The 23,786-nt window shown below is 36.1% G+C and overlaps 1 protein-coding gene across 1 annotated transcript in view; it reads left to right on the top strand.

Moving 5' to 3' along the window:
- Positions 1–8,816: 8,816 nt before the first annotated feature.
- Positions 8,817–23,786, top strand: part of LOC149844900 (DEAD-box ATP-dependent RNA helicase 53, mitochondrial-like) — a 60,821-nt gene continuing 45,851 nt past the window's right edge. Inside the window, exon 1 of the mRNA XM_089997384.1 lies at positions 8,817–9,579. Coding sequence (XP_089853510.1) covers positions 9,169–9,579 — 411 coding nt within the window. The 5' untranslated portion in view covers positions 8,817–9,168. The remainder of the gene's footprint in view (positions 9,580–23,786) is intronic.

The raw sequence follows: 23,786 nt of genomic DNA, 5'->3' as shown, positions 1-23,786 counted from the left end.
ATCACCTCAATGGCGAAAGCTTAGAGTGTAACCAATGGCTCGAGCATTGCCTTGGGACACTCATTGAGGTCGCATTGAGAAAGGCAATCCTACGAGAGTTTGGGCCCATGAACTGCAAGGACTCGTGTGTCATACACGAGGGTTGGGCTGAACCCACATCGGTAAGAGAAAGAAAACCTAGGAAAGTAGGGTGGATCGAGCTCTTGGCTCATAACCCCCAAATCCTAGAAGGGCACTTCACCAAGTCTGAAATAGAGAGGGATCAATAACAAATTTTAGCCTTCGTAAAGAGGCCTAGTCAACCCCCTGATTGGCCGAAGGTCTGTAAACCAAGAAAGGAGGTTTGCATTGAGTTTGAAACAAGTTCACCAAACTTGCCTCCTTCATATCCCCTTCAAGGAGCATGACTTCGTGACCCTATAGACCACCTGCAAAATAGGACATCCTCTAGTGTCCTATTATGACCGTGATGTGAAAGAACAAGGCAAAGGTGTAAAATTTGAGAAGACCGAGTTCATGATCTCTTGGCCTAAGCCCACACTCATCAAGTCCTTAAGAAGGTTCCTTTGACCCAACGGTGATAGTCAAAAGTTCATAAGAGGATGCAAACATAGGAATTCCCTCTCGAAAGAAATATGGGAAAAGAATGTCTATGTTTCGTCGGATAGAACCAAACTCAATTTTGTGAAAATCGAGCAAGTTGTGTGTGAGGCTTACATCCTAGCCTTGCTCAAAATTTTCAAATGGTGCATTGCTAAGTCCAAGGTGAGTGACATTGAGAATGAAGCCCATTTGATGATTGTGAATTCTGATGTGGGTGACATCGGAAATGGATCTCATTCAATAGAAGGCCACCAAATGATCTTCATAAACCTTGCCACCAAAACCTTGAACAACATAAAGGAATTAATCACCTTTACATTGGCATGTGAAAGATTGAATTCACATGGGAGGCACTATACGAGCTTTCAAAGTTGCATGGATCAACATGCCTCAACCTCACTCCAATTAAATTGGGTTGCCAAACTACCAAAATGCAATTGCAACTCTCAATACGAGGCAAGGAGGACTTCTCTACAAGAAATTTGAATCTCAATGAAAACACCAACTTAAGTGCAGAAAGCCTAAGTGGGCAAGCCCCAGTTTCTCCTACAACCCCAGTAGCATTTGTACTAGTGCACTTTCGTTGGATGGAAGTTGTCATTAGTACGAGGATCAAAGTAGCGCAACAAAAGCAGAAGATCCATCTCTCAATGCTTGTTCTTTATCCATTCACCATCTTTGATACAGGTAGAAGCTAACCACGCATCCACCACCAGTGAAGTGAGATCTCTTCTATAGAAGCTCACAATTGCATATGACTCACATATTGGAAGAAATGTGGGTATTGCATGGTGCTCAAGACTGAAAGCCAGACTGCCAAATAAGACGAATGCATCCTTCCTTCTTCGTGTTTGATTCCCTCCTTTGAGGGTTATTTCTCAAAAGTATGCCTAAGGGACTAGGCAATTCTCAATTGATCCAAATAGTATAGACCCGATCATGAGAGATCTAGTTCCAAACCTAATGCTCCAATTAATGGATAAGGATTCAAGATCCAAACTCAATCCAGCTTCTAAGGATCGAATGAAGCAAACATATTCTAAATCGACCCAGATCTATTATACGAGATCCAATGGATGGAGCCACCACAACCAAAGTGGGATCCATGTTGTCACCTCAGCAGGCAACCACCTCATCAAGTGGCCCCCCCTTGGACATCTCTCTATAAAGAGCAATTAATGCTAGTGGGGCCCCCATGAGACTTCCTTCTAGAGAGCTCTAAAGAAGGTTGTGGGCCCCACCGCCTTGGCGTCGTTCAAGAAAGCATTCAAGCTCTCCATGAAAACTCGTGTGGCCCCTTGGGGTGCCCTCCTTTATGGCATTGGTAAAACCCAAGTTGGCCTAGTATGTTGGACCCTCTTAAGTACCTTGAAAATGATTTTTACTTAAATTAGAATTAGAAGCTTGGGATTTTACAAAGTGTTTTAACTAGTCTTGAATCTTATAATTTTGCTTTAGTATTTCTTGTAATTGTAAAGTCAATTATGGAGCTCCCCTTAGCCTATATAAGGGGGTCCATATTAGTGTTTTGGGATAGGAAAGAAAATTATATGGAATTGTCTCTCTCTCATTCTCAAGAAATCGCCCCCACTATTGGGATGTTTTTCTCTAACTCTCTCATCCTCCCTTATCCACTTGGCCCTCACTCTCTTCCATCTCTTTTAACGCCTGCAAGTCCCTTCCTCTAGACTTCTTCACCCTATCCCAAAGCCCATCCAGTTTGTGTAAGGTGGTTTCAAATCTTTCGAGGATTAGAACCAATTTTTTCAGCATTTATAAAGTTGTATTTGTACGAGAAATCAATTTTTCTTTAGAACCTGTCTGGCCCATCAGAACCTATAAAAGTTGTATTTTTTTAGGATTATAAATAAATAAAGAAATCATCTTCATCATCAAGTTAGAAATGTATTTCTAGTTTTTTAATCTCATTTATTGTTATTTACATGCTCATTTGCTCATTTCTGACCAATAAGGGCATAATTGGTATTTTTAGAAAATTTTTGACAAAAAAACTATTTAAAATATTTAATTTATAATGAAAACTATACATTTTTGTGAGTTATAATTTGTCAAGGTGTTTTCACAGTGTTTTGAACATAACTAGATGCATTTTAAAAGTTTTTGAAAGAAATTCCATCAAAAGGGTATTTTGGTCATAAATAATTTAAGTAGGATATTTTAATCAAATATTATTTATTAATTCATAAGTACTAAAACAATGGACTGTTTAGAGTAGAAAAGTTATCTTTTTAGCAAAATGTGAGATTTAAATTTGGAAAAAAAGAAATAGATTTTCAATATGGACTCGAAGTCCAAAAGTTGTTGGACCCAAATGGGTCGATCCAAATTGGGCTTCATGAGATTTTTAATAACTAAAGATAATTATATTATTCTATTCTTAATCTAGGAATAAAAAACATAAGAAGTAAGATTTTAATTTTTAGTATTTAATTAAACTCATAACTTAATTTAGGTCGATTTGGATCCAACCCAGATCCAAATTAGACCCAGTTTGGAATAGGCGCACAAGGAGGCCAAAACATGGTCAGGTGGGGCCCAGTAGGGCACCCAAATCCCTTAACCCTTCTCTTTCTCTATAACGCCCAAAAAATTCTAACTCTAAATAACGTAAAATTTCAACCGAATTTCTTTTTTTTTTTTTTAAATGTAACACACCGGAATTAGTTGGGGTTCAAAGTTGGACAACTCTGGCGGGTTACAAAGATATGATGTCTAAGCTAGACTGGATCAAATTCTTACTCGAACTTGGATCTAGGTCTGCACCGAAGGTAATCTCAACGGAATAATTGCTTTCAAGAATCATAACCATACATAACTTAATGATAAATTAGACATTTTCAAAATGATAATAACATGTTCACAAGGTAAAAGAAATAAAAAACATCTCAGTCTAACTGAGATGAACAAAAGTTCCTAGGATTAGCAAGGAGTGATAGAAACATGGTTTCTGGCCTTGTCACCACATTGCACCATCGCACTTGTTCATTCATCACCTGCATTCCCATGAAACGGGGTCAGACTCTTTCAATAGGTAAGATAAACCACATATTATAAAATTTAAACAATGCCAGAACATTCATCACAACAAGATATCATAGTTGAATAGTTTAACGCAATCATGATCTCATAAAACATGACAGTTAACATAATCATGTTCTACCTTAGACAGAAGTTTTGAAACTATATAGCTCAGCATTGTCAACGGTTATAAATGGATATGCCAATGTAAGATTTGTTTCTCTTGATTACACCTCTGGGCACATGGAGGGTGAATCACATAATTTGTTGAGATCATTATGGGTGTTAGTTATGCTATATGATTTGTTTTCCCGTAATGCCTAACAAACCGGGTCTCATCCCCAAGCAGGCAGTTGGTGACTAAGAGAAAACCCGCAAGGTTCTAACATTTAACATGAATTGCAATCCAAACTATCTGCAGTAGTTGAAATATATCCCATGGACAACTCCGTCCTCCTTAACTTCGAGTGACTGGAGACCCAAGATACGTCATTGCATCCAAACAAGAAGTACAACATGTAGGTGAATCTACATATGATTGGGTCACTTGAAGTTGTACAGATCTACTTCACCAATAGACCATTAGTGTGAATGGGTTACAAGTATTTCTTAATTAATATGATTGTCAATCTAAGTACCTTCATTCATAAGGCAAACAAGGCTTAGTAACCTAAATACTCTCTTTGGGTAATAGTTATATGATGACACAATTATGTACTTAACCCATTCATGTTGCTCCAGTGCCTTTAGCCTGTATGAGTGTCTCGCCGATGAGAGTGAGGGATCAACCAAGTGTGGATGTATGCATTTGTAATTATACAACGTTGCATACCTTACGGGTCCTTAACCCACCCATGTTCTTTCCCAAGCTATCAAGCATAAATATGACATGACTCATATGCGTAATTGTAACAATTGCATATTCATAAATATTGAAAAGTTTCTTGAACCAATTACGCTTTACACAAGAAACAATCCCGTGAGCATGAATCACCAACATTGTGCATTCATAACATATTATCCTTTGGCATTTGCACCATGCACCACTCATAGCATAATCAAAATATGCAGTTTTAGTGCACATCATTCATTTTATACATGTTGCCTAAATGAACATATGGGAATGCCAAAACCCAATTTACTCTTTTGAGACTACAAGTATAAGTTCTGAACCGCATTTTCACACAAGTGTTATCCATATAAGTGAACGTGTATCATTGCACCATATGTGTATATATATATGTGCAAACATACGTGAATATGTATATATTCCTTTCCTTTAAAATCAATAACATAATTATGTATTTTTTAAAACTACATAAATGTGTAGTTTAGCACCATAGTGTTTTAAAATCATATTTTAACACCGTATGAGCTTATGTTGTTCTTTATTTTTTTTTCATAATGGATATGAGTCAAAACAATGTAGAATCATTATTAAAAACTCAAACACAACATTTTTAATCATAAGCATGTGTTAGAAAATGTTGAAATATCCTTAAAATTTAAACATCATTTTTGACAATGGCAAGAGTAAAAAATTTAGAGTCTCTTATGAAAATCCAAACACAATATTTTAATCATAGCCATGGATTCAAAAGAAAGTTGAAATCACCATTCAAATACTAATAACCATATTTTTAACTATGGCAAGAGTTAAAAATGTAGAATCTCTTATGAAAATCCAAATACCACGTTTTTAACCTTAGGCATGGGTTAGAAAATTTTGAAACACCCTTAAGATTTTATTTTAACTAAACAAGAAAGTAAATGATTTGTATATTTTTAGATTGTGGATTTTAGAATTTAATTTAAATTTAATAAATATATCTAAAATGTTATAATTAGATTTGAGTTTGATTCAAATCTAAATTAAGACTTAATTAAGTGTTAAATTAAGGTTGAAAAAATATAATAAACTATATACTTTTAAAAATTAAATATATGATTTTAAATTTAGTTCAAAAGTCATACATATGATTCTCTAGCTGGTAGAAGGTGTGGATCGGTCAAATCATGCAAAAAGAACTGTCGGATCCTACGAAAAACATTTTTGCAACAATAGGTGGGTGAATTATGATTTTATTGCAAGAACAAAGTTCTTGGCTTGAATTTCAATGTTTTTTCATGAGTTTAGACCATGATCAGACCCTCCTAACTATGGGTTTGACTTAGATCTAAAGATCCATGGAGAAAGAACATTTTTCCCAAAAGAAAACCCCTTTTGAAATCGATTTTTTTACAAAAACTGACTTCTCCGAAAAGAAATTTGTAAAATTTATAAATATTTGATTGATGCCATGATTTTATTAAAAGTATTGATTTGTATTGGTAGGATATATTGTTGTAGACCTTCTGTAAAAAATTTAAGAATTTCTATGATTGAAATCTTGAGATATTGCGGTTTTAGCAATATCAGGTTTCTCATAAAATAAATTGATAAATTTAGAAAGAGAGTGGATTTCGTGGTTGGATTCATGTAAGATTTGATGGTTTATGATAGATTATAATTTGTTAGATATTCTATGAATTTTGTAGATTTTTTAAAAAGTTTATTTCATGAAAATTACATATTTTAGTTAATTTATTGTGTATTCTTCTAAACTAATTCTTGAGAAAATAAAGCATATGCGTATCAGGCATATTTTTTGGCCAAAAGGCTGAGAAAAAATATGATCTATCTCAGATAAAATATATCAGATTTAACTATGTATCTTATTCTGGTATTTATTTAAAATATGCAAGATAAATCATGTGTGTACGGACTCGGGTGGCCCGACCTAAATGCATAGCCCAGAATTTCAATTTTTTGGCATGACCGTCGACCAATAAAATATTTGTATCTCCCTTATCCAGAAAAGTTTTGATGAACGGTTTGTTGCGTTAAAAAGCTAACAAAATTTCGCATCTATTATAAAATTTTGGGCTCTGTTCATTGACTGAGCACGACTTTGTGACAGTTAGAACAAAATATAACATGTTTGCATTAAAATATTCATAACTCTCTCATATGGAAAATTTTTTATGAACAGTTTGCGGCTACGGAAAGCTAGTGAAATTTTCTTTATACTATGAAAATATCAGGTCTGTTTACCGAATATAAAAATGATTTTGTGAGCTCTATAACAGTCTGCTAGAGTTATTGGTTTTATAAATCAAGACTGGTCTTTGGATCGAGGGTCGACCTATGCATAGTTCACATATTTTTGAGTAAATTTTTTTGTTTTGAATAACATGCAATATGTAAATAAGTATACAGGTCTGATCCTATGCAAAAGCTTATATGAATATGCCTATGAACTGAATAGTTAATAAAGCCTACACATTAAGATCAAGGATCAAAGGGTCTAATGAATGCAAGTTTATGTTTTAAATTCTGAATATGCGTTGGCTGCAAGTATGCTCATATTATGATAATGATGTGAATATTTCACTGAGATGAATGCTCATATTTATATTTCTTATTGCATTGACCATGTACATGCATATGTGTTAACAGAAGGAGGAAATTGAATAAGATTTTCATCTACGCATATGCTCAAGCTTATGTTACAAGTATGATTAAGTGAATATTTCCAATGCTTTATAAGAATGCATCCATTGCCCATAAAGTGACTAAAGTTTTGATGCTGCATGAAAAATATGTATGTAATCAAATAATCATGTGACATTAAAACTCAAGATACTTGCTAGGAGAGTGACAGGTGGTACAAAACTTCATGGGATAAGTATGTTTCGAGCACATAATGTTGCTTCTTTCCTCTCACAATTTTATGGGAAAACCTCTGCATTAAACTGCAGTGCAGAAGGCAAGGTACTCATGAGGAAAATTGGTGTATCGGGTTGAAAGATATTGGAAATCTCTCTCGTATTAACGTCCCTCACCCCATACTGGTGAATGGACCTGGCCAAACAAAAGCTACCCTTTTATGTAAAACACATCCTGAGCCATGGTTCTAATCTAAGAATACAAGACTGTGTCGTATCAACAATGCTAATAAGTGATAACTTAATATGTATGTACATTAGTTAGGCATTGCATGCATCATTTAAGAATGAAAATGTAATTAAAGATAAGAATATATGCACGCATTGAAGGGCTTCTGCATATGGTAAGTCATGCATATTAACTGCTCATACATTTTATTTCTTTAATGTATGAATTGATGTTTTTTTGTTAAAATTGTAAATTTTGAACATGAAAAATTAGTTGTGTAATTGTTTTAGTTAATTCCAAATGCTAAACTATGAAATTTCTATTGAAATTCCTGCTTTGAATCTCTATCTTACAAACTTAGCATATTTCTCTCTAGTCAGATATGTTTTGTCTGACCCTATATGGTTTAATATTTTTCAGGTAATGAGAAATAATTTACATGCGAAGGCGGGAGGTTGCGATGGGAACCGAGTCTACCATTCCTTCACATTTACAAGATTTTCACTCTCTAATTTATTATTTAATTTTTATGGCAATAGATAATTTAATTAATATTTTGCATGATTGTGAACATTGTTTTATTTTATGCAAGATGAAATATAATTATTTTAAGTTTCCACATTTGTATGGTTATGCATAAATTGAAAAAGTAGCACGCCAACTTTTAAACCTTATGAGTTTTTCTGCTGCTATTTGTTAAAATTTTTTAAAAACATTATTTTTTTTTTTACTATTTTTCAGGTTATAAAAATTAAGGTGTCACAGTGACTCACACAATCGACCCTCTTAAGGCTCTAAAGTTGGATTCTAGATCTTGACCACTAGATCTGAATATCTTCTAAATTTCAGGCCTTTACAATCTAATAAAGGTTTGATCATCCAAGTTTGAATCCACAATGTTAAAAAATAATGTCATGTTTTGGGTAAGACATCCAACCAAACCATATCCACTTCACCAAACAAAGAGATAAGACACAAGGTCAACCACACATGCTCATTTGTCAAACGAGGCCGACTGATCCCGTTAAGCAAATAAAAGAGCACATCACATGATCAGCCAAATTACAATGGAAAGATGCTCTACCACCCCCTACTTAGCTATGCAAATGGATCGGACTCTGTATTGGGTTTTTGTGATTTTTAGCTGTTCCAACTGGAGCCGGATCCGACTCTCCATTTTTGGTGATCAACAACCGCTGCTATGGGTAAAAAGGTCATGATGAAATCATCGCCTTTTTAATGGGGACCCTGCATGCGGGACAGTTGGATGAAATCAATTGAGGTGGGCATGGTTAGAGCCTTTCCCCACTGTGATATGTCCGAGATCCGATCTTCTCTTCCAAACTAACCGATCAGAGGTGGTGAGCGAGGGTCAAACTATTCAAGACTTATGTTTGACTGGATCCATATTCGGGTCGTGAAATCCAGATCCATTGAAAACCCAGCCTCGGTAAATGAAAGGGTACATCGGTAATTTCACCTTCACCCCCCGCTTCTTCCAAAACCCTTTCTTTCGCTGGCTCGGCGTTCCCAACCGCTCCCTCCATCTCTAGGGTTTTGCATGAGCATCTGCGGGGGAGCCGAAGAAGATGATGAACGCCCTCCTCCTCAGGAGAACCCTCAAACCTTCCTTCTCAGGGTCCCTCCTGAGCAAAACGCTAGCCTCTCTCATCTCTCTCGGCTCCTCCTTAGACCCTTTCCCGCCCCCCGTTGTCCCTTCTCCGAACCCTATCGGAGTTCCGAGCTTCTCTCGTTGTACGGAAACCGATGCCCTCGGATTGCGGCTCGATTACCGCGAATTTCGGACCTGCCCGGAGGTTTTGAATTTCCGGTCGTCGGTGCCTGCTTCCGCCGACTACGCCGTCGACGACCTCTCTGACGAGGAGAGGTCGAGCGGGAGGAAGGGCGATGATGGGCTGGAGATCTCGAAACTGGGGATCTCGCAGGATATCGTATCCGCACTGGCGAAGAAGGGGATCACCAAGCTGTTCCCCATTCAGGTGCGTAAATCCTGGATTTTTGCCATAGAATATACGGCCTAAGATAGTGTTTGAGGATACCTATTGGTAGTGATGAATCAAAGTTGTCAATTTGATGCGCGATATAATAGCTATTAGTTAGTGCTCAAGGTTAAAGTAAAAAATCTTCTTTTTTTCTTGAGATACTGTTTACCAGTTAAGTTTTTAAAACAAAAGCTTTTATGCTTCTATTTTTTGTGCTTCAAGGTGGTGTTTTTGTTATAATTTACATGCCTGCGCAAATTGTACCAATTCACTGTTATAGAATACCAAAAAGGGAAAAAAGTAGGAGCAAGATGGTCATCAAATGAGAAAGCATAGTCAAGTATTGTGTTCAACCTGAAGGTTTCTACATAGTCAAGTTTTAATAACATTCTTTTAAAATTATCATAGAATGGAGAATGAAAATTTTCATTCTGGACATGCCAGATCATGAATTAGTAGTGATATGCAAAGAAATTCAAGCATTTAATTTGAAGGTGGTTGTAGATGATGCCCTTAGTTTGTGAATGGGTTTTTTCTTTTTGAGTACTATGACATGACTGTTTGCTGGTTGCTCTGCTATTCATATAAGTTCCGTGGTTTTTGTTGATTTATGTGCTTCTCTTAATGATCCGAACAATCTTATTAGGAAGACCCTTGTAGTTTGTCAAAAACTGATTTATGTGCTTCTCTGCTATTCATACAATCCTAATCTCTCTCTCTCTGGCTTCAACCATCTCTCCTTTCTCTCTGGTTGTCTGACCTTCCTTTGGTCGTGGGAAGCCTCAGTTGGGTCTTTGGAAGCTGCCTAAGGTCCAGCCCAGACTTCACGCTACCAAGCTCGTAGTGGCTTATCAGACCTTATCCAGCAAGTTCAACCTCGTTGGGAAGCCTTCACGTAGTCCCTGAGGTCTGTGTAGGTCCGAGTCTCCTTCCCTAACCACCCAAACCTAGTCTAAACCCATGGTAATCAAATCCAGCTTACCTAAACCCTGCAGTCCCTAAAAAACCTGTAGGGAGTCTGGTCCTGAATTTTGGACCTAAGGTGCTTCCGAGTGTCCTTAGTCATCCCTCCAAATTTTAGAGCCGACTGAGTTCCCAATGACCAAAACCTATGTCACATAGGTGCGGGTACGGGTGCGGTTCGGCGATGCGGCACTTAAAAAAAACTTGGGTGTGAGGGTGTGGGGAGGGTATATATATATATATATAAAATTTTTAACAGTTTTAAGTTAACACTATGTTTATGTGTGTGCATTTATGTATTTATATATATAATATAGATAAAAATGGACTTGATTAGGGTTAACTGAATCTACTTTTGGATAGAAATGGACCTCAGTGTGGTCGACTTCACCTAACACAAAGGAAGCTGTGTCCAAGTGTCGCACCCGCCTGGGTGCGTGTGTGGTGCCCTGTTAGAAGAGTCCGTGTGACATAGACCAAAACCATATTTTACAAACATGACTGCCTGAACCTTAACCTGCTTGCCTCTGTCCTGTCTTGAATGTTCTAGCAACTTTAAAAATTCGTAACTCTTTTGTTCCTATGTCCTCTAACCTTGAATTTTGAATCGAACCTACCTTAAGATGTCCGAAGACACCCCACCAAATTTGTGATTTTTTTTGCTGCATCAATTGAGAGAACCAATTTTTCTCCAAGACCCTGTTGGTTTACGGTGGTTTGGACATATTCGGCGAAGGCCTAATGATGCTCCAGTTAGAAGGTTGGAGAAATGGGAAAATATATTAGTTAAAAGAGGTCGGGGTAGGCCTAGGAAGACTTGGATGGAGATGATAGGAAAGGATATGAATGCTTTGAACCTCACCGAGGACATGGCATTGGATAGAAATGATTAGAGGAAAAGGATTCTTGTGGAAGACCCAAAATGAATTTCTTTTTTGGTTCATATCGCTGACCCCAATTGTTTTGGGATGAAGGCGTAGTTGTTGTTGTTGTTGTACCCTGTTGGTACCCAGCCATCTTGAGTTGACCCAGTTTAGTCTTAACCCTTTAGGTGTCTGAACCCCTCGGCCCACGTACACATCAATTGATATTAGAGCGAAATCCCATGCGACCTAAGAAAACCAAGGACCAAACATCGGAGATGAATCTCGAGTTCATCAACAAGTTCGCCGAAGAGGTCAACACCAAGGTCAGTGGTATTGAAATCCACATATTGGGTCTCGAGGCCAACCTCCAACAAATCACGAATATGCTGCAACAACTCAAAGGGAGCTTCCAAGAAGTGCGACAACAATTCCTATCCGCTAACCATGGAAGAGGTTTCTGCGAGGAGCATGCCAATTCAGAAGACGAGGATGCACGAAAGTCCATTCTTGGACCGCACTCGGGAGAGCAGGGAATAGGCCCAAGAATGCAAAATTTTGGCGTTTCACTTTCGCGACCGATAAAAATTTTGTTTCTCACTTTCACGGGAAAGAACCTACAAGACTGGATGTATAAGGCCAAACAATACTTTGTAAGCCAATCAATTCTCCCCGCAAAACAATTAGGATGCGCCATAGCTCACCTCGATGGTGAGGCTTTAAGGTGGTTCCAGTGGTGTGAGCACTACCATGAGACACCTACTTGGTTCGAGTTCGAAAAAGAACTCTTAAGGAGGTTTGGACCCTCACCCTACGTGAATCATAATGTAAAAATAAAAGACATCAAGCAAAAGGGGTCTGTCCAAGAATATCAAGCGGAATTCAATGACCTATGTACCATGTGCTTGGATTGGTCTAAAACTGCCTTGATAGGTGCATTCGTGGGAGGACTTAGGGATGACATATAGGTCGTGCTAATGACTCTGGACCCCAGACCCTAGAAGAGTGCTTCATGAATGCTAGGGTGGTGAAAGAAAGATTAAAGAAGTCATCCTTTGTAAAAAGACCTAGTCGACCCCCCGACGGGCCGGGAAACCACAAACCAAGCAAGGAAGAGGGAGCCAAAACAAAATTCAATTCCAAAGTGAAGATTGAATTCATTAAGAAGATCCAAATGGTAGATAGGTGCAACAAGGGTTTATGCAATAATTATGACGAAAAATGGGCTTCCGGTCACAAATGTAAATCACTACGAATGTACGTGGTGTGTGAAAGCGAAGGTGAGCGAAGAAGAACAAGAGTGTGACATTGGTGAAACAAACAAAGACGAACAAGGACATGAAATCTCTTACCATGCCTTTGCTGGTGTCTCCGTCCCAAACTCCATGAGGGTAAAAGGGCGCTTGCATAAACAAGTGAAAGTGCTCATCGACACTGGGTCGACCCACAACTTTGTGCAGGATGACCTTGTGCAGGCTATGGGTTGCCATGCTAAGGAGCAACCAATTTTTGATGTTATGGTTTGGGATGATAGCCATCTCAAATACGCTAGTGTGTGCCCCAATGTGGAGTTGGATCTCCAAGGATCCAAGTTCAAATTGGATCTATATGTAGTGCCCATGAAAGGCACTTATGTGGTGCTAGGAATGAGTTGGCTTCAGAACCTTGGAAAGGTTAAGTAGAATTTTAGCAAGATGGAGATGCGTTTTGACAAGGATGTGAAAACGATGTCTAAAGGCCCATATACTTAAGGGAGGAGATGAAGTAGGCTCAGAGGAAGCTCTTAAAATTTATAGAGCTACTCAAGAGGCCTTCCTTTGCATGATCAATGCGAAGAATCAAACAAACAACGAAGGCGTGGAGGAGGTTCTTCCTGAAATGAAGGAGATTCTTGTCGAATTCGAGGTTGTGTTCGTTGAACCAACCTCCCTACCTGCCCAAAGATTTCAAAACCATCACATCACCCTCATTTCGGGTGCTGGACCGGTGAGTGCCCGACCATACCGATATGCTCATTCCCGAAAAGACAAGATCGAAAGACTTGTTCGGGAGATGCTTGATACCGTGGTGATCCGACCAAGTTTGAGCATCTATTCTTTGCTAATGCTCTTGGTGCGAAAGAAGGGCCATACATGGTGATTTTGTGTCGATTATAAGGCCTCCTATCTCAGTATCTCGCTCTCTCCTCCCTCTCAATCTCTCTTTCTTTTTCTCAGTATCTCCCTCTCTCTCCTCTCTGTCTCTCTCTACCAAAAGGAAGAAGAAGAAGACTGTTCTCGCCCTCTCCTTTCTCTCTCTCTCTCTGACGATAGGTAGTCTCTATTTTTTGTTCTGTTTTTTATATTTTTTAGGTTAGTTATTTTTTTAATATTAGCCACTATTTTTTTTTTGCTAAGTGCCAACACAAGGAGTAAGAAGAAGAACTGTTCTCTTCCTCTCCCTCTCCCTCTCTTTCTCTGCTGACATGTAATATCTTCCGGGTTCTATTTTTTTTTTGCATTCTGTTTTTATGTTAGTCATTATTTTTTTAATGTTAGCATTTATTTTTATTTTTATGAAGTACCAACACTAATTCTGAAATCTCTTTTGTCTAGATAAGAATGCATTTTGACACAAGAAGAGCCTAGGTCTTAATTCATATCATAGGACTATAGGCATTTCTATATTTTTTTGGGTCCTTAATTTGTACTTGTGAATATTGTAACACTCTCATTTTGGAGAGTTTTGGACAAATACATTAACATTTGGCTGTTAAATTGTCAGTTCTTATATGTATTTCCTAATGCGGACATGATGTTAAGAAATTTTATTGTTAGAGATTTTATCACTTACTTTTTTATTATATGTTCATATTTTATTTCTTAGATACATAGATCAAGTTGTTGCATTAATGTTACTTTTACATGTTAATCTCATATTTTTTGATATTTATTTGAGATTTTCTATTTTTTATTGGTTATTGCTTAATAAAAAAAGCATTTCTTCTATTTATTTGTATTTTAAAATATTTTTTAAAAAGTTTTTAAGTTAAAAAAATTAAAAATTTGAGGCTTACGCTTTATGCTTTCAAGATTACACTTTACACCTCGCTTTGGTTTTTGGTGGAGCGCCTCGCTACACCTCAACAATTTTCACAACATTGGGAGGATTACTTAGAGCATGTGAGTGTGGTTCTGTGCACCCTAATGGAGCACAAATTCATAGCCAAGAGGTCCAAATGCAACTTTGGACACCCTAGAGTATCCTACCTTCGCCATTTTATGGACGAAGGAGTAAGCACGGATCCCGAGAAGATCAAGGCCATGTTCTCTTGGCTTAAGCCCACATCCATCAAGTCCTTGAGAGAATTCCTTGGACTTACTGGGTATTATCGAAGGTTCGTAAGAAACTATGTTGAAGAAGAATGCATTTGCATGGTCGGAGAGGTTCAAGCTCGCTTTTGAAAAGCTCAAGCAGGCCATATGCGAGGCTCTCATGCTAGCCTTACTAGAAATTCTTAATAGTTCATTGTGGAGATTGATGCGTGTGACATCAGAATTGATGAAAAAAGGCCATTCATTGACTTTCATACATAAAAGCCTCACCAACCGTGCCAAGGCCTTCTCGACATACAAGAAGTAAATGCTTGCTATTATATTGGCGCTTGAGAAATGGAGACCCTATTTACTTGGGGGGCACTTTGTTGTCCGCACCAACCATAAGAGCCTTAAGTATCTCATGGAACAATATGTCTCGACCCCATTTCAGCAAAAATGGGTTGCCAAAATAATAAAGTACAATTTTGAACTCCAATACAAGAAATGTGTGAAAAACTATGACGTTGATGCTTTATCTCGATGAATAGAAGAAGCAAAATTGAATGTTTTTTCTGTTTGTGATGATGGCTCAACCTAGGAGTTCGACTATAACCTCCGAAAGCGATATCCTGGATTCTTGCCTAGTGGACTAGGCAAAATTCAATGAAGAGAGAATGATACAGATCAGGTAGAATCAGATCCAGGGTCCCCTGAGCTAGAGCAGTTAGGCTTGGTGGGGTCCACATATGGGGCCATCCAGGAGGCGTCATATTTTTAATCAGGCTAGAGGGGCGTGAAATCTTCTTGAAGGTGGGTTCTAAGAATAGGCAAGAAGCGATAAGAAGCTTGACTATTTCTCGAGTTGAGGATTCCAGAAATAGCCTAGTCAACTTAGAGTTTAAGTTGGCTTAACCAAAATTAGGATCTTTTTAATATTTTCTGAAATGTGTAAAGAACTTATGATGGCCTCCTATGCCTATATAAGGCCTTGTATTTTTCCTTGTTGAGCATGAATGCAAAATTGAAACTCTCTTTTTATCTCACGTCTTTCTCTCTCTCTTTCCTCTATCTCATCTTTCTCTGGCTTTCGCCTTTCTCTCATTTCTCTTTGGTTGCCTGTCCTTTTGTCCTTTTGTAGGTTGTTTGGAGCTTCACTTGGGTCTTTAGAAGCTATTCAAGGTCCAACCCACTCTTCACGCCACCAAGCTCGTAATGTCGATGTGATCCAACTGTCCCAAGCCTTCCCTGGCGTATCTGTAACGACCCCAACTCATACCCATGGAAAAGTGATTTTTTTTTTAAAACAATTGCAGAAACAAACCCAGAGACCCGGGGCCTTACAGTCATAACACATCCACAACCACCATTATCTAAACCAAAATAACTTTTATTTATCAATCAATAAAGTTTAAGAACAATAAGTAAAGAAATGTCAAGTAAAGCAAAATATAGAGACACTCTGTCCCCAAAGTAGAATGTCAAGTAGTCGCACTGTCCTCGTAGTTCTCTAAGGCAGTCCGTCTGATCACTGAGCATTAGAAGCTGTAAATAACATAAAATATACGGTGTCAGAATCATAGATTCTGCGTACGAATTCTTCTAATGAATCAAATAAACAAGAAGAACATAAATCAAATTTATGCAACATTATAGAGGAATACATGTACAACAAATTCATAATCCAATTAGCCATTTATGCATTAGAGAACAATCATCATGCAACATCAATATACTACAATGAAGAGAACAGATAAAGATGCATGATCTAATGCAGAACAAGATTATGCATGATATCTATGTACATGCATTAGTAACTTATTATCTTTTATCAGAGTTTTTTTTGTATGTATGACCCTATTAAATGCACACAATTTTAATTACACTTTTTATTAAAACCCACAGATACTAAAACACGGGCACAACCATTCTCGAGTTCAAGTTAGATTCTCAGTTGTAGATTAATACACAATTGTATCTTATTACTGCGTTCCACACTTGGCCCTCAACCGATATCAGGAATCATCACTATCCATCAGAACATTAAAATTCAGTATCTAATGTTGGGACATTAAGGAAATCAACATCCACAAATGTCATTTTCTTGGTATACCAATAACAACAGTTGTGTCTGCACACCACCTCTAGGCAAAGTAGTGGAATCACTCTAAAATCGTGACCGGGAGGTGAACCACCTAGTTGGGTTCAAGGCACAATTGCATACAGAGTTTTAGTATCTTCACGGTTCTCCAAAACCACCATCCATGATTCTCACACTGTAGAAAGAGCATACATGAAGAAACATTAATTAACTGTTTCGTTTCTTTTATCTTTTTATCAAAATACCGTTTTTTTACACAATATTCGTTTTACAAATCAACATGCAAAACACAAGATGAAACCTTGGCTCATTACCATATTTAACAGTGTAATTAGTTTAGTTTAGAAGACCAATAATTTTTTTTTTTAGATTTTGCAATGCATTCAACAAAAACGTAAAGCAACATTTGCTCGTGGCTCACCTGCAAAAGTCACAATGAGCATGCCACTTATGCAACCATTCAATTATGCTCTCAAACGCACATTCATACTCACAAAATAAGGATTTCCGTGAATAACAAATTTCATAAGTGTATGAACACAACATGTTGTATCATGCATATCATTCAAGTATGCACAGTGGATGCAACCTAAGCAACTTTCAAATATTCAAGTGTTCATACTATGCACATCTATGTCATTATTGTACTAAATCTCATGATAATTTTTGCTTTCAATGACCTTTTTACAACACAAGAGTGCATACTCTTATAGTGAAATTTCAATGCCCATGAACCATACTATGCATGATAGTCATATCAAAATATTCCTAACAATTACATGGAAATATGCATAATAATCACATGAAGGTATGCATGGGAACACACAATCTGGACAGGGGCTAAAAATACATAAGTATGACTATTCAACATGCACAAATCTGCATATTCAACAAGAATAAAACTAACCATTTATCACGTACAAATCTGAATATTTAACAAGTGCAATTGTGGACATTTAATATATAATATTCTGAACATTTATCATGTTTAAATCTGGACATACATGTAATATTTTGAACATGTAACATATAGAAATCTGAATATTTAGCATGTAATAAACAGCATATGTGACAGGTAAAAACTTGAACATTTATCCTGTGCAAATCTGGATATTTGATATGTAAAACTTTTGTACATTCATAAATCATGACAGGCCTATGTTAACACATCACAAATGGAAGTTCAAGGATTATTTGATGCTGGCTTACGTGGCAGCATCAGCGATGTTAGTTGGCCGCCCAGCCAATAACAGTCGGCTGGGCAAAAAAAAATCACTATCATCAGCTCTAGCCGATGTTTGCTGGCTGACTGAATGTATTTGCTCACAGCCCCCAGCCGATGACAGTCGGCTGGGCTGAATCTTAGATACATAATCAAGACTGCATGCACCGAAAATGAACATACTTACTAAAATCAGAATCGATGCATGATGAATCTCAAGACTGCATATATATGGAATTTAAGCACGCTCACTTTGAACAAAAACTGTGTATGCATCTTAGAATAAAAATCGGAACTCCATTCATATATATATATATATATATATATATATATATATATATATATATATATATATATATATACATGGAACCCCACGGCAGACACGGTTTGGGTCAAATCTGACCCCAACTGGTGACTGCAATCTAGGGAACCAAACCTTATATACATATACATATGTATGTATTCTCATATATATGTATATGCACATTCACCGTGCCATCACTATCAGCAGCGAGCATGGACAAAGGATTGTTCCGACCGGGTCTGCATGAGGCATCTACTCAGTAGATCTTCGTAGCTACCTATTCGAAAGAACCAAAATCACAAAATATTTTAAAAGTGCATAATCTTATATGCATATGTATCCACATGCGAAATTTAAATCAGACTAGTAAATGGTTGGCTATATGCATGTTAACGAAATTTCATTACATACAACAATATATATATATATATATATATATATATATCTGTGGCATGAACAGTAAAGATCCTTAATGCATCCATGGGTATACATGCCATACATAAGCACAAAAACATAAAAACAAAAATCGATATGCCTAAAAACATTAAATCTGAATATCGACATGTATATTCCTTTTGATTTTCTTGATGCACAAGAGGAACCTTTATTTATAAAGAAAAATAAATCTATATATACATATATAAATGTCATTCTATATTTATTTACATGTACGCACAAAATCAGATTTCCCTTTTTCTTTTCCTTACTCTTAATCTTTTTTCACCAAAACATTACATGAAACTAATTTATGCTATTTCTTCTCCATTCGAATTAAGAGAAGAAGCCCGTACCTTAGTTGGAATTAGAAAAAGATCGGAGAAATCGCCGGACGGCCGAAGAAGGAGATGGATCTTCTCCTTCTTTTCCTTTCCTCCTCCTCTCCCACGATTTCCCTCTCTCTCTTTTCCTCTTTCTTTGTTTCTCTCCTTTTTTTTTTGAGTTTATATAATAGAGGAGTCCTTAGAGGGTGACACCCCCTCTAGGGTCTCTTAAGGGGGGCTGTTCTATCTTCAATCCCGCTTTCCTACTTTTTCTCAACTTTTTTTTTGTTGACTTTTTCCAACTTCTTTATTCTTTCCTTATTCTTTAATACTTACCTTATTTTTACTTTTTATTTCATGGTAACTACGGACTCTTCTAGAAACCCTAATTAGTTAACTACCTCATCTAATAAATTTCAGAATTTATTAATTTTAATATTAAAATAATTAATTATTTAATAATTACCCAAAAATTTTCAGAGGGTGCCTTATCCCTTTGGGAGTCTTTTTAACATTAAATATCTTCAAATTAACCCTTTATTCTGATTTTAAAACTTTAATTTCATTAGGTCTGGATTTTGGATCTGGATCAAAGATCCAAATCTATATTCAAAATTCACCTGGATCCTAAGCTGGATTGGATCCTAATTAATATGGGTCTTGGATTAAGTTAAGATCCATATTAATTTGGATCATATGAATCCAGTAAGATCCAAACCCGGACCCGATCCCTTTGAGACGAGCTTTTTAAAAAAAATTGCGATTTTCGGGCCAGCCGTAGCCCGAATTCAGAAAAGTCAAATATCGTTAAACTCAGAATTTTGAGGCACATCTAACAATATATAATTCAATTTTTGCCTTTAAATTTTGCCTGAATTTAACCCGAATTTCGCTCGATTTTAAAAGTTAAAAGTAAAACTTTTTATCACTTCAGTTGGCTCGTTTAGGTCTTGTCAATGAGACTTGAGCCAAACCCAGACTCAATTATCACACCCTAACATCGAGGGTTCTACCAATATTTCTACAACACTTAGCCAAAATTTCAAGAGTATCTAAATTTAACTAAGTATAAAAACACATGATATTACAGCATCGGATCTTATCCAGCGAGTTCAACGTCGTTGAGAACTTTCACGTGGTCCCTGAGGTCTGAGTAGGTCCGAGTCCCCTTTGCTAACCACCCAAACCTAGTCTGAACCTGTGGTAACTAAATCCAACCTACCTAAACCCTATGGTCCTGAAAAACCCATCAGACTTTAAAAAATACCCTAAACAAAACCGTAGGGAGTCTAATTTTGAATTTTGGACTTAAGGTGCTTCAGTGTCCTTAGTCAACCCTCTAAAATTCAGAGCCAACTGAGTTCAGCGCCCAAAACCAAATCTTACAAACTGGATTGCTTGAACCTTAACCTGCTTGCCTCTGTCCTGTACTGAATTTTCCAGCAACTTGAAAAATCCATAACTCCCTGTTCCCATGTCTTCTGAGCCTGAAATTTGAATCGAACATACCTTAAGGTGTTTGCCCGCCCATCAAATTTCAGATTTTCTGCTGCACCAATGGGGAGAATTGGTTTTTCTCTCAGACCCTTTCTGTATCCAACTACCCTGTCTACTCGAGTTGACCTAGTTTACTCTTAACCCTTTACGTGTCTGAACCCCTCGGCCCATGCATGTATCAGAAACCTTGAAGGTACATTGAACAAGCGAATGTGAAAGGAAAAAGTTGTCCTTTTGAGACCTATATGCCCCTCTTTTAAGGGATTTCTTCCATATATTCAAGAAATGCAACTTTGTGTCTTTTTTCTCTATTAGATGCCAAGAAGATTAGGCTTGAAAGAGTGGCTACTATCACCATCTCTAACACATGCTTCTATCTCTACTTAAGGTTCACCCTCCTACCCAATGTTGTAATTATTGTATCGGAACCCGTATAGGAAGGGTCCGATACGGGTGTATTGTACTGTACCATATCATATTGCAAGATAAAAAAATCATTTTAAAAATTATAAAAAATAAAAATAAAAATAAATTAATTTTTTTTCCAAAAAATCAGAAAAATTTAGAAAAAATTATAGAATGTACTAAAAAAATCAGATTTAAGCATTATGAACAATTAAACGTACACATGTACTATTATAATATGCGAAACTGTATTGTAACAAACTAACAACTAACAAAACAATCACATAATTTAAAAATAAAATAAAATTTAAAATAACTATAAAAAAAATTAAAAATAACCACAAACAGAAATAAAACACATTTAAGTAGTCAAACATCAATATCAAGTAAACTTATGAAATAAATTGGGCATGAATAAATATGTAGCAACTGTCACTAAAGCTATAAGTATGATGTTATAATAATGTATCCATTACATATATCAAAAGAGTATGAAATTAAACATTAAAAAATAAAAAAAATGAAAGAAAGCAATAGGTCATTTCATAAGTAATAAGCATTAAAACAAAGAAGTTTCATAATGTCATTCACTAATTAGTTTCACTAATTACAATAAGCCAAAAAGTTGAATAATGTGTGCTCTTCCATAATTATACTTCTCTTCTTTCTTGTCTTCACTATTCACAATAAATTAAGAAGAAATTTCTACTTTTTTGTTCCCATAGCTTATGAAATAAGTGAATAGGACTCTACTAAAGCCTTATTTATGTAAAAATTTGTTACTAAAAGTGAAAAATGACCCAAAATAGATTATCTGTAAAATTTCAACAAAAGTTATGAAAAAATAGCTGTATCTTACGATACAGCGTGTATTGTATGATACGGTGCAATACGGTCCGATACATTGCATTTTCCTATTCAAGGGGGTATATCATATCTCATGGGCTAGCGATACTACGATGCACCACATCTTATCGTATGATACAATACGATACTGATAACATTGTCTTACCTTGTTGCTGACTTTGTATGGTTCAGAATACATATTGGATGAGGATTAGCTCAGCCTTCTAAAATCTAGAGTTAAATCCATGTCAGAATTACTGGCAATAGAAAATGGAATCATCTCACATGCATCGGGTCTTGTCACCTGAGACCAGAGTTTGCATCATTTATTGTGATCGAGTAACAATGCCCTCTTCTCCTCCATTCTCTCTTCTAGATAACAAGGCTTTATGTAATTCTTGTTTTCTGTTAGAATTTCCTCTTTAATTTAACAACTTGAACAACTATGTGATAGGTTAACATGAAGTAATACAATCATAACTTTCATCTTTTCTCTTCAGTAATTTGTAAGTTTTTGTCTTTTCCTTTCAGTAAATTTGTTGATGTATTTATATTTGGTTGTTATATGTATCCTTACTACATAAGACTACTTGCTGGAAGTTTTTATGGTGTAACGAATATCACATGGTAGTGTATGCAAGGGAGATAAATCTCATATATTTATGGAAGTGGAGCATCCAGAAAATAAGTCTTTTTTGAATGGCTCTGTCATCCTTAAAATGATCATGTGGATTATTTGTGTTAGACAACTAAGCTTTGTTTGGGTGTTTCACATATTTCACAAATGGCAATATTTGATTATTCTTTTGTTTCAAAAAGAGTAGTTTCCTAAAAATCATCTCCTCGGTTTGAATACTCTTCTATGTAGTCAAAAGCTCTAGTTGGCGCCAATGCGGTGGATTCCTAAATGGTCTAGGTGGGGGGCTAGTCGGCCTATAGTTGGTATATGCATAATTACACACAAATCTAAAGAACAGAATATATATATATATATATATAATGTATATATGTATATATATATCAGTGTCACCTATATCACAAATATTTTGAAAATATCGGGATAATATTGGCTATATCAAGTCAGCCGATATTATCTGCAATTTATCGCGATATTTTCAAAATATCGCCGATACATAAAATATCGTGATATTATTATTATCACGATAATATCATGATATTTTTGGGAACAAACTCATTTTTTAATATTTTAAGCATGCAATTTCTATTTTTGTTGTTTCTTTTATATTTTAAAACCATCTAAAACTTGATTTCCCAATTTTTGAAAATCTCTCTCTGAGAAATAGCCTCGCCGAGCAAATACCTTCAATGATATAGGTGTTATATATGCATATGATACATATGTAAAAAAGTTAAAAACAGATATATATATATATATACCTATATATATTTATATACATATATACATACATGTAACTGTCATATGAAAAAAACAAATATATAATATATATATTTATATTTATGTTTTAACATGTAAATGTATATATGTATGTACTTATATATGTATGGGTAAATATCTCGTACTAATGAAGGTAGGAAACTATTTAATAGAAATCACCTTTATTTCATATTTTTTGGACTTATTTGTAGTTCAGGCCTTATGGATGTGATCTACAATGTTTGTTTAGTAGGAAATGGGTTTTGAATCATATGATTGTGACATGTAACCGAGTTTTTCAAGGGCTTGAAAAATCAATGGCCCATAATGTACCAAAATTTCACAGCCCAAAGACTCATTTTTACATTGAAAAGACATGATCCAAGGTTCAATCTCAAGTAAACTAACCATGCTGAACATATCTATGTGGTCAGATTGTGGCGATACAGCTTGCATCTATGATTTCTAGCTCAATAGTTCCATACCTTCATTAGTACCAAATATAAACCCTATATATTATATATATGTATATATATGCATAAAAGATAGATAT

Source organism: Nuphar pumila, chromosome 2 (assembly GCF_984573655.1).
Source record: "Nuphar pumila chromosome 2, dmNupPumi1.hap1.1, whole genome shotgun sequence".
NCBI classification, from domain to species: Eukaryota; Viridiplantae; Streptophyta; class Magnoliopsida; order Nymphaeales; family Nymphaeaceae; genus Nuphar; species Nuphar pumila.
The sequence above is the reverse complement of the archived record's forward strand: the minus strand, read 5'-3'. Positions and strand labels throughout refer to the sequence as shown.